The 16,286-nt window shown below is 37.4% G+C and overlaps 1 protein-coding gene across 2 annotated transcripts in view; it reads right to left on the bottom strand.

Annotated features, from left to right (window-relative positions):
• The window catches only part of LOC122429059, a 775,926-nt gene that overhangs the window by 86,753 nt on the left and 672,887 nt on the right, over positions 1–16,286 (bottom strand). Inside the window, exon 9 of one of the 2 annotated variants that reach the window (XM_043449190.1) lies at positions 15,396–15,454. The exons of the other annotated variant lie outside the window; for it this stretch is intronic. Coding sequence (XP_043305125.1) covers positions 15,423–15,454 — 32 coding nt within the window. The 3' untranslated portion in view covers positions 15,396–15,422. Of the gene's footprint in view, positions 1–15,395; positions 15,455–16,286 lie in introns of those variants that run through there. 2 annotated transcript variants of the gene reach the window in all.

Genomic DNA, 16,286 nt, shown 5'->3' with positions numbered 1-16,286 from the left:
GATTTATGTATAATTTGTTATGTTCTGACAAAACAAATGCCAGTAGAATACATAAGAAAATAATTCCTGCCCCACTCTGGCATCAGTTATCTCAAAAAAAAAAAACCAAAAACTATTCATGTTGGCATGCATGCCGCCATCTTACTGTAATTATGTCTTTCAAATGTCACTGAATCAGAGATGTGTCCAACTGCTTTGACCTACAAGCTAGTTAAACTGCATTGCCACTACCAAGTCCTGTTTTTAAAAAGTCCTTCATTTTGCTAGCATAGTGCCTCTTTATTCTTAACACTGATTAAAAGTTGTGCTGTCCATCGTTGTTGCTCAATCATGTTCGACTCTTTGCGACCCCATGGACTGCAATGTGCCAGGCTTCCCTGTCCTTCACTGTTTCCCAGAGTTTGCTCAAACTCATGTCCATTGAATCAATGATGCCATCCAAATATCTCATCCTCTACTGCCCACTTCTCCTCCTGCCCTCAATCTTTCTCAGCATCAGGGTCTTTCCCAATGAGTTGGCTTTTCACGTAAGGTAACCAAAGTATTGGAGCTTCAGTTTCAGCATTGGTTCTTCCAGTGAATATTCAGTACTGATTTCCTTTAAGATTGACTGGTTTGATCTCCTTGCTGCCCAAGGGGCTTTCAAGAGTCTTCTCCAGCACCACAGTTTGAAAGCATCAATTCTTTGGTGTTCAAGTCTTCTTTATGGTCCACACACCCATACATCCATACATGACTACTGGAAAAACCATAGCTCTGACTATACAAACCTTTGTCAACAAAGCGATATCTCTGCTTTTTATAGCTGCATTTAAAAAAACATGAAAGTAATTAAAAAATGAAAATATCAATCCATCATTTGTGAGGTAGAGGTTGTAAGAGGGCAGTTGGATTTCTCATGACAACAGGAGAAACTAAGGAGTGAGAAGGAAAAAAGAGCAGGCACAAAACCCGTCCTAAAAGAGAAGTCTATCTATTTTGTCTACATCAGAGACAAACAACAAGGTCAAAGTTTCAAAACATTAACAGACGTAGCACAACAAATATGACCACTAACCAAGAAGAACGGACACCAGTTATAGAAGAAATAGTATGCCATATGTCTCCTGGTATGCCAAGGTCCCACCCTTCAGCTGCTGAATAATATCTGTGTTTGGGAGTTCTGCGAGAGGCTGTAATAGCTGAGGGAACTGAGGAACACTTGGGGGTGAAAGGAGGTCCTGGCATCTATAGCTCATTACCAACTGCTGGGAAGCATCTCACTACTTGAGCAACTGATATGTCCTCACTGCTTCATACTCTCTGAATATCAATCCTAAGACAAATCCTGATCTTACTAACAGACCAGAAAAAAGCAGGTTCTAAGGAGCTAGAAGAATGTTTTGGTAACATATCTCTGGAGAGTGGAATGTGAGTAACATGTTAGTATGAAGTTATCATCATTGGGTCTGAACACAGGACAGAACCTTATCACTGGGCTGAAATTTATAAGCACAGTCCCTGACCCAGTCAAGATCTCCAGGGTAAGAAGGTCCCTAACAGGGAAGCAGGAAACACTGAGTTAGAGAGAAGGTTTGCATTGGAATCCCCGAATTCCAGAGAGCAGAGCATGACTAATGTGAAGTCGCAATAGACAACTGGTTTAGAATGAATTAAATATGCTTTGTCCAGGTGGTTCAGGAATCCCAGGTAAGGCTGAAGCCTCAGATATGGAGGTCAGTGTACACAGCCCGAACAGATATGGTTTGATCAATTATTCCTCAGCCTGTGGAAGTTATTAGCAAATTTTTGTAAAAGCATATATGTCTGCCTCACCCCAGCAGGTTTACAAATATTTACTTCATTACGGAAATTATCCAAAAGAATAAATATAGCAGTACAAACATGAAAGGATTATTCTGAGCCTCAAGTGAGACTGTTATATAATTTCAGTGCTGACAGGTATCATATATCTTGTAATTGTTATATAATATATATAATTGTTATATAATATGTAATATACTTGTCATACATATATATATGTCTAGACATCTAGTAATGAGATTGCAAGTATATGTGTATGTATTTCTCAGAATGCTCATTTTTACCATACAAAAGTTCTAAACACATAGTTGGTTGACCTAAATTTTAAAAAATTGCTTAGATGATAACATACTTGATGAACTTGTACATATTGGTAACACAGTAATCCCTAAGTGAGTAATTCCTAGGTTCCATGCCTTTGCATCATGCTGCCTACATACTTCAAACATGGCAAAACTGTCAGTATCACTAATTCTGGAGATAATGTGTGCAGTGTTGCATGTCATTCAACTGACAAACAATTGGCAGGTACCTTTTTTAACAGCAAGATGGATTCTTGTATGGGCTGTGTTGATTGCTTATGTCAGTCCCTTTGAAATTTAACAGCAGTTGTAATTAGAGCTGTAAATCTCTTCTAACTATAATTAGATTAATATTTATACCTGTTGTCATTTTTTTAAACAGCCTGAGATGCTACTAGGGAGTGAGAAAGGGAAAGGTATTTATTTGGGGGGGGGGGAGGGGAAGGAGCACTGTGGTGTCTTGTGGGCAATATGGTTTCTTTAAAACAATAACCATTATTAAGAATTATCTGCATGCAGCTTTGTGAGTTTAAACACTGGGTCCCAAGGACAATATTTCAGAGAAATGGCTGCATAAATCCTCAGTCTCTACAAAGCAAGTGTATTCCCCAAAGAAACACATCTAGTCTTTTCATGGGTTTCTTTAAAATGGACCATATTAATCGATGAGACTAGAGAATGTATCATAGAAAACTGAGTTCTGCAATTTCCATCTCACTAAATCTCAGTCCCCTCTGAAAGCATCCTTTGGCTGACTCCGTGGTCCAGTAAGACTACAGAATGACACAGGGGAACATACTGCTTATTTAGGATACTGTGATATTGCTGAAGGCAGTTGATGGATTCTCAACTCTTTACTCGGAGAAGGCAATGACAACCAACTCCAATACTCTTGCCTGGAAAATCCCATGGACGGAAGAGCCTGGTAGGCTGCAGTCCATGGGGTCGCTAAGCGTCGGACACGACTTAGCGACTTCACTTTCACTTTTCACTTTCATGCATTGGAGAAGGAAATGGCAACCCACTCCAGTGTTCTTGCCTGGAGAATCCCAGGGACGGGGGAGCCTGGTGGGCTGCCTTCTATGGGATCGCACCGAGTCAGACATGACTGAAGCGACTTAGCAGCAGCAGCAGCAACTCTTTACTCTCCTCTTCTCAACCTTTTTACAAGTGCTAAATAAAAGATTTGTTTCACATTAATGGATATTTTTATAACTAAACCTAGACTTCATAATAACCAGTAACAATATTCTGATTCTGACCAAGAAGTAAAATATGTGCAATTTGACACTTGAGATGTACTAGGTTCCCAAGCCTCCCTTCCAAAAAGCTTTAAAAACCTGCAGTACATTTTATCCTCTTAAATTGAACAAAATGACCAATAAATGTGGCCAACTAAAATCATGCGATGCTCAGATCATGATTTGCTCATTCAATGATGGCAAAGTAGAGGAATGAATGCAGGAAGAAGCAACCTCATGAGCATGGAAAGAGATCTTCCTTTTGGCACTTGACCCTGAAGGACCTTAGGTAAGACATTTTATTATGCTGGCACTCTTTACATTCATTTGCATTTCCCCACCTTGAAAATGAGAACATCTGACTACATGATCTTCATAGCCTATTCTTGTTCTAAAACCTAATTATTATCTCTGAAGTCTGCAAATTATTGTTTCCAGATTTAATATATGGTAAAAGTCTTTGAGCTATTTTCAGCAATTTAGCTAGCTGTGATATGATTTCTCCACAGCTCAGTTGGAGCACAGGTGCCAAGTACTGATATTAAAAAAAGTAAACCATAAAAGTACTAGAAGAAAACATGCATTATTTCTAAAAATAGAATCTCGGAAAAGGGAAAACATTTCTATGTGTGGCATACAACTCAAAAGATATAAAAGGAAAGTGGTCAAAATTTATAATGTGAACAAAGCTGCTTCCTAAGACTGGACTGTGGAAAGCTCAGGCTTAGTGTTGGTTTGATTCTGAGGAGGGATGTCACACTTAGATCATTAAAGGGTTTGGATTTGCCATACTTAGAATCTCGGAACCACTCATCAGTACAGCCATTAGCTCTCAGATGTGCTCAGTACAATTAATTATTAATAACTGGATCAGAATGAGTGGATGATCACATGTTTGAATACAAATCAGAACAATGATGAGAGTATATGCATGTTTTTATTACCATAAACTTGCGTTCTTACACGCACAACTTTTTTGAGCAGGAAAAATGTGGGAGAGTTTCAGCTATAACACTGGGAATTTCACATCAAAATGTGTTACCTAATGAATACCATTCAATTTGTGTATCATGATGGGGGAAAAAAAAAAAAGGGAGTGCTGTTGCTTTAGTACATTATCCTGCATTAACTTCTTTAACATGAGAGAGGTTTTATATATAACCAGATATGCTCAGACTCATTCTATGAGGCAGATGCTTACCAGGTGTGCTTACTTTGGATTTGGTATTCACTCAATTCGGAATATACACATACAAATCAGCACCTCGTTTTGCGTGAGGCATATGTTTCTGGAAATGATATCACTAACTGGCCCAGCTCTATGTGGTGTCGTGAAAGTATATTCCCTAAAAGAACACACTTTGTCCAGCCATAGATGTTCCCAGATATGGTTCATATAACTCCAGGCAAATTTTTCCATGCTGCAGTGATATGAATGAAGCACATTGTAATGTCAGTGAAGTTCTACCAGTCCCTTATTGGCTACTGATTGTTCCCTCTGCGTAATGGGCCATTTCTTAAAGGTATTTCAAGGTACTAAGAAACTTGCATATTAGCAACTACAATGCTAATAATCTCTTTGTTGTAGGTTCAGCACTGTTACTTTTATCCAGTTAATGCATCAAAACTGCCAGAGCACAAATCATTGGCAGAAAGAGAGATCACAGCAGGAAAACGTTTTTTTCTACAAAATACACTTAACTCAGAAAATCCTGTTAAGTATTGATTGGCTAAGAATATACAAACAAAACTTAGGGATTTTTTTTGGGGGGGGAGCAATAGCTATGATGTAATACATACATATCTAAATATAAATGTATGTTTATACATGTATATTTATGCTATATATAAAATTTATATTTTACATATAAATGTAAACTTTTTAGAACAAATGCCATTGTAATAAATCCATCTGGTGTGTGGTAGTGTTAAAGAGAGACGTATCTTCAGTAACAACCAGAGAACTTTCTGTAACAAATGGATTAACTGAATATGGGATTGTAGAATGAGTTAATGCAAACAGCATATGGTTAATTTAAGTGACAGAAAGTGAAAGTGAAATTGCTCAGTCATATCCGACTCTTTGCAACCCATGGACTATAGCCTACCATGCTCCTCCATCCATGGGATTTTCCAGGTAAGAATACTGGAGTGGGTTGCTGTTTCCTTCTCCAGAGGATGTTCCCGACCCAGGGTTTGAACCTGGGTCTCCTGCATTGTAGGTGGACACCTTGCCGTCTGAGCCACCAGGGAAGTCACCAGGTTAATTTAAGTATAAAATAATTAACAGTACACAATAAATAATAAACAGCAGGTAGATGATTTAAATTCTTCTCCTAGGTTTAGGAAAATACTTAAGTAGATGTGTCTTAAAGAAATGTTCAAAGAGGATTACCCATGTTGACCACTTTGACATCCTGGTTTTCATTAAAACAATCTGAAGAGTCCATGTAGAGAGTACAGGTAGGAATACTTTTATCTAAGAACCTTTTTGACAGCAATCATATTTAGTGAGAATACCTAGTACATATTATCACTACCTATACTTTGTCTGGCATTTTAATAGGCCACATTGTAACCTAAGCAAAACCAAAACAAATAACCCCTGTGATCACACCCGTTTCTCCAGAATATGACACCACCATATTCCAAGTTGCTAAAGGCAGACCAGGAGTAACCTGGTTGTATTGTTTCTCCACCATGAAGTCTGTCAGCAAGTCCGGTGGATTCTGTCTTCAGAATACAATAGGAATCTGTTCATTTTTCTTTTCCTTAACTTAGCTGCTAGCACCATTGGCCAAATCACCATTCTAAACTACTCCAGGCATCACCTAACTGGTCTTACTTTTTATGCCATTGCCTTTCTGTGATCCATTCTCCATAGAGCAACCCAAGTGATCTTGGACGCATCAATTGAATAATGTCACTCCCCTGCCTAAAATCCATAAGTAGTTTCCCATCACAGTTAAACCAAATCTAAACTCCTTCTCACAGCCTAAAGTGGACAGCATGGACTGATTCCTGCCTACCTTCTTGATTTCATGGTAGATATTCCCTTTCCCTTTTGCTTAGTAACATGTTCCCCTCACTCCTTTAGAGTAACAACAGTAAAATCTGAGTTTTGCTATCACAAAAGTTTCCACCTCTGCAGAAAAGGCAAAATTCATCCACCCATCTATAATTTTCCAATCTCATAAAAATAAAAAATCTAAAAATGGGGAATTTACTTGTGAACCAAAGAGCTACACAGATACCTTTTTTCTCTGAGTCAAGTACTTTAAAAGCACTTCTTTTTCCCTGGAGAATGCTCTTGGCCAACACTATATTTTACGTATTCCTTGAGTTTTTATCACTCTAAGTAGAGTAATATGTCTCTGTTGCCTTTTCAAGCCTCCTTTTTAAAAATGTCTATTTTTTGTTCCCTATTTTTCTTTTCTTGTCCAGTTTTATTAGAAATAAGTAACAGATAACACTGTATAAGTTTAAAGTGTATGAGGTGATGATATACATATATATTATGGAATGATTAACACAGTAAGTTTAATTAACACATGGATCACATCACAAAATATGTTTTTTTGTTTGTTTTTTGTTTTTTGGTGAGAACAATTCAAATCTACATTCTTGGCAAATTTCAAGTATACAACATAGTATTATTAACTATAGTCACCATACTGAACGATTTCTTTTATGTCACCATACTAGACTATTTTTAAAACATTTTTGTTAAAAGCAAATGAAATATTACCTTTAATGATCAAGTCTCGCTACTATGTTCTTTAATCACTGCCACTCAAGACATCAAGTATTAGTCATTCTGTATAACCTAATTGTTTTAACACTAGAAAGTTCACTTCTTAGAAGTTGATTTCTTTTATCATCCCTGTCTTAAAAGAGTAATTGCTTAATAAGAGAGAGCAGGTATCTTACTGCTTTAAATCTACTGTATCTTTTATGTTTTCAAGTTTTAGAAAATTTTAAAAAAGCAAAAATTCAAGTGGTTTGACCAAAAGCATCTTCCTGGTTTTAAGGAGCAAAAAAAACTTAAAAAATAAATTCACATAGATTAAGAAGCCTGTTGGATACCCAATAGCTCTTAGCAAACATTATTTTGATGAGTTAAGTGTAAATGAATCACAAACACATGGACTAAATTTCCCTCAAAGAGCACAAAAGTTGAAAATGGAAGGAGCATGGCTTTTGGAAAAATATATTATGGTTTCTACCACAACCCAAACATTTACATAATAGCCTGAGCTGTTTCACAATCTGAAAGTACATCTGGATTCATCCACTCTATGAAAAAATTTTCCCCAATAAATAAGTGCTTCAGCATCACTGAGATTAATCCAATACATAAAATCTCTCATTTTCTCATCAGAAGAAATGTTCAGGTTCTCATGTATACAAATGATCTTCACTATTTATAGGATATAAACTACTATATATTTATAAACATATGATCAAGGATGCCTGCTCATTTATCCTTAAGAAAAAGTAATATGCACACACATATGCAAGCCCTTGCCAGAGATAGAGATTAACCTTTAAAGGAGATGAACAGACATGTACTATTTTAAAACACTGGGGAGTGAGTGAAAAAAATCATACAGAGAAAAATTAGGGGTAATTTGACAAACTACCATATTTCAGAATCTGGACAATCCTATTTGAATTTGAAGTAAGTGTAAAGGCTGACTGTGTATACCAAGCTTAGAAAAAAAGTAACATTTTAGTGAACTTAGGTAATGAAATGGAAAAGTTTGCCAGAAAGAATTTATTTGCCGTAAATAAATTTGCCATAGTTATTTTTGAAAGCTAAACGGAAGTTTTCCTTTCTTGCAGTGCTAAGGCTTCCCAGAGTTCCTAGAGAAAGGCTTAGTTACCTTACAAGCCTATAGCCCATCTCATTCTATTAAAATTCCATGGAGGGTAGACTTGCTGAGTCTTGGACACTATGAGCTTCCAGCTTTCTTTGGGATAACCTCAAGAAGGGTAGATAATTTCATCTGCTCTCACTCATTCAAACATTATGGATCCATTTTCATGCAGTATTTGGTTTTTTCCCTATTTTTTTCAAAACCATTTTTTCCATCTCTGTGTTCTTCATAAGAGATGTTTTATCTTGAAATATGAGAACCATGGAAAATAAAATTATTATTTATATGTCTATCGATCTCTCAACCTACTGAAATGCCAGGAAGGCAGGAAACCATTTTTTATTGTTTGTCTCATTGCCCACTCTACCATGCCCATGGTAGGAAAATAATGAGAGACTTTTGAAGGTAACCTCAAATCAGCAAGCCATGATAAGAGAAATTAATAATTTTTTTTTTGGAAATAGAGTTATGCAGGAAAGGAGAAAGAGCCACCATTTTCTCTTTCCCATACCTCTTTCTCCCCTTCCTTCCTTCCTTCGTCTTCCAACATAAAAGATAGAAATTAGCCTTCTTGTACTGTGCCTTCTTGTAAATCTCTGAACTTTATAAAGAAATACATCCATGAATCCATTAGAGCCTAAGGCCTCGACTGCTGATCTAATTTTACTCATTTGTCAGGCAAGGAGTTTGAAGTATTTATTTTAATGAATTCCTTGTCTTATGACCATGGAGAAACTTGAAGTTAATCCTACTTAGAGTGTTATCTAGTAGGGGTTTATTCAAAAGATCTGCATATTTGTCAAATTAAAGACCATGCTTCAGACCATTTTTACTACTTAGATGTTAGCCCACAAATCAGAAGCAAGTCTAATTTCAGTATGAAAGAAAGTAGATTTAATTTCATAATGAAAACTGATTTTCCCAGCAATTCTAATGCTGCTAAACTTCAAACCATAAGTGGAATGGTGTCTAAACTTTGTAAATCTGCTTTCATTAAAAAAAAAAAAAAAAAGGCTGAACTTGAGAAATGATAAATTGTGGGGGGATCAGCAATTTGTTATGTTAGGGAATATATACCCTTGGCAATTTCATGCTGAAAATTTAGCAATTGCCAGTGGAAATTGATTCCATTGTATAAAAACCAACACAGAGCTTCCACACACAAATGTTGATTAGTTGATTGTGAATATATTTCTGTGTCTGCTTAACTGAGCTAACATACACCCTGAACTGACTCTCTCAGTGTATACACACAGAGATTTAGGGTAACAAATAATGGAGGCCTTATTTCAAACAGCTTTATTATCAGAGAATGTGAAGGTTAATGCTTAATTTAACCAACCTTATTTCTCTAATCATAATAGCATGTTTTAGGTGAAAAATTAATTTGAAATGTCAATAGGTTAATTAGTTAGGTACGAAATTTTCTCTGGGAAAACTTCAAGAAATAAAAAAGACAAAAATTGGTTAAAATCAAAGAAATGGATCATTTTTGGGCCAAAATTCTAATTCATTTGTTGATATAAACATCCATCTTTTTCACTTTATTAATTAACTATTATCAATAGAATTCAAACAAGCATGCCAAATAGTTACACCCGTAGGTATCAGCTCAAAGCAAAATATAACGTAGAGAAATGAAAATTAGACTTAAAAGGAAAAAATATTGAAATAGGGCTAATGACCATAATGTTCCACATAGATACAAATGTAAGTAGCTCACTGTTAAAAGTGTTCAGAATTCCTCCTCAATCTGGTTCTTAAAAAGCTTATACACATGCACACACACAAATATGGAACTACTACACATTAAAAATTAAAACTATGCTTAGAAATTTGGAATTAAATTCTCCCCAGATTCTTATGCCTGTGTCTGACTTCCTGATTAAGTAAATCCTTAGAGTTGGGTACCCAGCTGCCACTCCAGACAAACTAACTCCATGACAAAAAGCCTCTGCCAGGGGTTTTCAATCTTGAAAATAATCAGTCCTGCTGATTTCTCCTGGGATATACTAATTTGATCCAGGCATCTAACATCTAAGCAAAGCCAGGTATAAGGCTTGGAAAGACAGCAAACCTCTCCCACAACACATATTCCTTGATTTTCCTAGATGTAACATATTTTTGTGATTATCTCAGGCAGTACATGTTTTTCCTTTAGTTAGATTGCACACCAACTATTTTGCAACTTCTTTCAGACATTTCAAGAAATGGACACTAAGAGATATTTGTTCTGTGTTAGTAAATTTTTTAAAAAATCAGCAGTTTTACAGTACAGTAGGGGCCTATAATTGGAAATGTCACCATATGTTAGCACCCAAGCTCCTTATGAACCTATCTGTTCAGTTAAAATGTCAGCTGTCTATTGGCTATGAAGATGCCACACAAATAATCATGTCCATTTCTGTGTTTCTAATGCTCATGCATATGGGAGAAATAAAACTTTCCAACTGAATCCATTGTTCTTGTTACCCAGTGATTCTGGCAGTGAGGAGCACAAAGGAACTTATCAAGTTACTGATATGTAATTCTGAGGCTCTGCTGGGTCTAGATTCCTTTAATACTTCTCAAAATAACATGCATAGTATATCCTTGAAAGGATTTCTCACACTGGATTTTAGTTTCTATATGGCCTCTAGAGGATGCTAAGATAAGTTAAACCAAGCGTAATTCAGCAGACTATTACATCAGAAAGGTCTTGGCATCAACTTAAAAACATTGGGTAGCTTTGAAGTATCAGTCATAGCTATTAGCTTAAAAAACCATCATCATTGAACAACTTCTTTATTTGAAATATCTGCTGGCCACAGAATATTAAAGTAGAATTTTTTTTTCCATCCTGAAGATGATTAATTCATTACAGTCCACCACTAAAATGGGATTTCTCAGACTATAAAATTTGGTAGTTGTTCCAGAGTCGAAATTAGAGGCATGTGATCCTCTCTTACCCCTCAAGGGGAAGAATTACAATTCTGCTCTAATTAGTGGTAATCCAATAAAAAGAGGTGACGGCACAGTTGTATATAGTACAGAAACATGAGTAAGCGTCTCTCCTACGACAAAAGTCAGTTGAGAAAAGGAGGCACGGTGCTATTTGTACCAGCACAAACTGCTCACCCTTTTTAAAAGCTCATGAAACTAAGGAAGGATGCTAAAATATATTAATTATTGATACACAGTCATTGGAGAAGGGCATGGCAACCCACTCCTGTATTCTTGCCTGGGGAATCCCATGGACAGAGGATCCTGGTGGGCTATAATCCATAGGATCAAAAAGAGTTGGACACGACTGAAGTGACTTAGCACACACACACATAGTCATAGGCCATTGAAACTGAACATTGTATACTATTGTTTTAATTACTGTATTGAAGTAAATCTTAGTTAAGAAGTGCCCTTTTCTTCTACTTAGCATGAAACATTTGTACAAGAGTAAATCTGTAGTGTAACAATCATACACTTATAATCCATAAGGCTTGTTTATAGTAATTCCAATTACAGTTTTATAATATTTAATGAATAATAGCTATGGGCAAGAAAATAACAAGTTGGGCTTCCCTGATGGCTCAGATGGTAAAGAATCTGCCTGCAATGTGGGAGACCCGGGTTTGATCCGTGGGTCAGGAAGATCCCCTGGAGAAGGGAATGGCAACCCACTCCAGTATTCTTGCCTGGAGAATTTCATGGGCAGATGAGCCTGGCAGGCTATCGTCCATGGGGTCACAAAGAGTTGGACACTACTGAGCGACTAACACTTTTTTTTTTCAAGACAGTTCTTATCCTCAAGAACCTGGAGTAGTCTCCAAAATAAACTGCAAGATTCTGAATACTCTGGCTCTCCTACTTGGCAAAAGCCAGTGTAAATCAACTTGTTAGATGTTGCATTGGACAAATACAGATAAAAAGACTAGATTTGCCTCCATCCTACAATACCATGAATAGTATTTTGCATTTTGCAGAAAAAATAAGAGACAAATGTAATTTGGGGGCATATGTTGTATCTGTATCTGTTTAAAACAAAAACAAAAACAACACATGCTTCACGGGAATGCAGCACCTAAGTGAAACTATTGGAGAGAACTAAGTGACTTAAGACTTGTTAAGCATTTAGAACAAAGCTTGGCTTGTTCATAGTCAGATCTCAATAAATATAAGCTGATTTCATTATAATTACAAGACAGAGGCTACAAAATCATTTTAGCTAAAGCAATTCAGATGTCATGTAAAGACCAAAATGGCACCACAGAACAAAGAACCTAGGAGAAATGTTCATTTGAAATGTTGAAACATTTTTAATATACATTTCTCACTCAGGAGACTAACTTAGTAAATAAGGGCACAACAGTCTGGTTCTTAACTCCGTTAAAGTCTATCATGAGGCATTACTTTCACATCACACGTGACAGTTCACCAGTGTATAAAAACTCTGGTCCCCAAAGGACAGCAGGCTGATAGTGTAGTGAAAAAGAACGCAAACCCCATTGACCTGCTATAAAACAATTCAGCGTGGGTCAGAAAAAAAGGCATAGAATTTTCATGCAGACTTTATGGAGTGAACTTATCTTGAACCCATGGAAATTTCTGAATTTCATTTCAAGAATCACAGCATAACAGCATCACTTTAAGAATTTTCATTAACCATTCAGCCTGTATCCTCCTTTTAAAGCAGTTATTGGTTTATTATTTATGATGATCAGCTGGCATCAAAAAATGCCCTCCACTGGAGCTGGTTGACCTTGATTTAAAAAGCTAAAATCAAAATGCTAGGGAGAGAGTCCCCAGAGTTCAATTCAGCAATACAATTGCTTTGACTTAGCGTTCAGAGATTGTGGCCAAAGCAGAGACTCAGTTATGTTAGCACTTTTAAATAAAGGATCCCTATTTGACTCTGGACCCAGACCTTTACCCCTAAGATGGTTCAAAATACCTCACTTACCATTCTTTTCAACCTTACAGATTACATTCTAAAACTCAAAATGGAAACATAGCAAGCCAAATCTTTTACATTAGCACTAAAGAGATAAGAGAACAGGCCTACATGATACAGTAGCAAAAGGAAGAAACCATAAAGTAACTTTTTAACATCTAATATCTGCAGAAACACTGACAGGTATTTACAAATGTTTCCATATGAAACTCTCTAAAATAATCTCTTGAAGATAGATATAATAACCTTGTTTTAGAAATTAGAAAACTGAGGCTCAAAGAAATTTAGTAACATGGATAATTTCACAGAACCAGATTCTGGCTCCAGTACTGGCTTGAAATTAAAGGGTGGAGCATCTACTCTTATTTCTTCAACCGAGCAGCTCTATGTTTGGAAAGCCAAGTCATCCCTCTGGGGCTATTTCTTCATCCTTAAAATGAGGAGGTTTGGCAAACAGACTCTGGGGTGGCCCCATGATCAAGCTCTCGTGTGGTTCTCTGCCCTAGAGTGTGGGCAGGATCTGAGACTGACTTCTAATCAACAGAACACAACACAGGTGACAAGAAGGACATGATACATTACATAGGACCATAGCAGCCATCTTTGAGGAGACTCTTTCTTGATGACTTTGAAGAAGCAAACTGAGATGTGGGCTGACACAGAAAAGGCCATGTAGTGAGGAGCTGAGTACAGCCTCTGGCCAACAGATGGCAAAAAAGTGAAGACCCCAGGTAGTCTACAAAGAACCGAATGCCGCCAACAGCCATGTGAGCATGGAATTGGATTCTTCCTCAGGGGCTTCCAGCTCAGAACCCAGCCTCAGCTGACCCCTTGATTATAGCTTTGCAGAGGACCCAGTCAAGCCATGTGAAACTCCTCATTTGATTGGCTTTAAAAATGAGCAAATGTGGACTTCCCTGGTGGTCCATCAGTTAGGAAGCCACCTGCCAAAGGAGGGGACACAGGTTCAATCCTTAGTCTGGGAAGATTCCATGTGCCAGGCACAACTAAGCCCATGTGCCTAGAGCCCATGCTCCTCAACAAGAGAAGCCACCACAATGAGAGGCCCATGCACCACAATGAAGAGCAGCCTCCGCTCACCACAACTAGAGAAAGCCCGTGCACAATGAAGACCCAGCACAGGCAAAAAAAAAAAAAAAAGGGAAATGTATTATTGCCCATAACCAAGATATGTAGCTACTGGGCAGATTTCAGGGTTCGTTGGTTAAGAAGCTGAACATCAAAGACTATATATCTGGCCCAACTCTCTACCCTCAGTTCAATTCCCCATGTTTACAAAATGGCTGTAGAAGCTCTAGATTTCACATCTAGACATAGGAATCAATTCAGTTCAGTCACTCAGTTGTGTCTGACCATGGGCTGCAGCACACCAGGCCTCCCTGTCCATCACCAACTCCTGGAGTTTACTCAAACTCTTGTCCATTGAGCTGGTGATGCCATCCAGCCATCTTATCCTCTGTCATCCCCTTCTCCTCCTGGCTTCAGTCTTTCCCAGCATCAGGGTCTTTTCCAATGAGTCAGTTCTTTTCATCAGGTGGCCAAAGTATTAGAGTTTCAGCTTCAGCATCAGTCCTTCCAAAGAATATTCAGGATGGTTTCCTTTAGGATGGACTGGTTGGATCTCCTTGCAGTCCAAGGACATAGAATACTTCGAGGCAAAAGATAGGCCAACTGTTTCTTATATCCCTTTTAAGAGTCAATCTTTCCTCAGAAAACTCCTGGAAGAAAACTCTCACAACTTACTGATCATATCTAGGTTACATGTTCACCTTTAAGTGTATTATTGCCACGGGAATTGAACCAGACAGGCATGACTTGTTTCTCTCAATTGGGATTTACCCATAGAATTGGGAAGAAAGGGCCACATTTCACTGAGTAATGGTGATGAGGCATGAACACCCTGATATCACTGGCTTTTGCCAGCCAGAGTAAGAGCTAAAAAATGATTTAGCGTAGGCAACAAGGGGGATGCTGAAGTAACAAAAACCCTTTTGGCTTTGATATTTTTTCACCCTATAGATAGTCCATAATGGAAAACTATTTTTCAACAGATATTTTTCAAGTACTTGATAAGAAATTGTAGTCTGTACTCAGTACACACTGGTGCATAAGAGAAAAACAACCCCCTCCTTTTCCCCCCAGAGTATACAGTTAAGTGGGGAATATGTAAACAAATAGGTAATTTTAATGCCAAGAGGGGATAAGTACTGGGTTGGCCAAAACGTTCATTCAGGTATTCTGTAAGATATTAGGAAGCCCAGCCTGGCGTTCTGTGAAAACCTAGAAGGGTGGAATAGAGGAGAGGGAGGGAGGCAACATATATATATAATTATGAGGTATTCACATTGAATTTGCATTGATGTACAGCAGAGACCACAATATTGTAAAGTAATTATCCTCCAATTTAAAAAAAAAATGGAAAAACCTGAACAAACTTTCTATGAAAGCATTCAGTTGTAGGAAGATTTCCTAAAGGAAAGATAAGTTCATGCCTAAAGGCTTCTCACTGATGACCTTGGTGATGCTAGTATGCTTAATTTGCTTTGCATATTGCAGGAAATAAGAGGCAAACATGGGCTACCAAGAATGTTTGACGCAATGGACAGTCTGGAACTGTACAGTCCAATACACAAGCCAATAGCATGTGTGGTTATTTAAATTTCTGTGTATATTTATTAAAATCTAAAAGGAAAATTTTAGTTCTTCAATCACACACTACAGATTTCAAATGCTCCCGAAGGTCTAGACCTTCGAGGAAGCTCAGAAAAGCCTCAATTTTTCTCACATCTCACTTTACTGTAGCACATGTAATACTATGCTGTAATTGCCAGTATTTTTCAGCCTCCCTCAAAGAACCGTCAAACTCAATGACGGCTTCCATTATGGATTTTTGTCCACCTTATACTTGAGGCCCCCTAGGTACTATCAACTAATAAGATTGTTTTTCTTCCAGATTAAAAAATAATAATAATAAGAGCCAGTCAACCCCTTTGTTCATTTGTTTATTTATTTATTTTTAGTTGCACTGGGTCCTCCTGGCTGCCCTTGGGTTTTCTCTAGTTGTGGTGCATAGGCTTCTCATTGCAGTGACTTCTCTCGTTGCAGACCACAG

Source organism: Cervus canadensis, chromosome 28 (assembly GCF_019320065.1).
Source record: "Cervus canadensis isolate Bull #8, Minnesota chromosome 28, ASM1932006v1, whole genome shotgun sequence".
NCBI classification, from domain to species: domain Eukaryota; kingdom Metazoa; phylum Chordata; class Mammalia; order Artiodactyla; family Cervidae; genus Cervus; species Cervus canadensis.
This window is presented reverse-complemented; position numbering and strand designations above follow the sequence as displayed.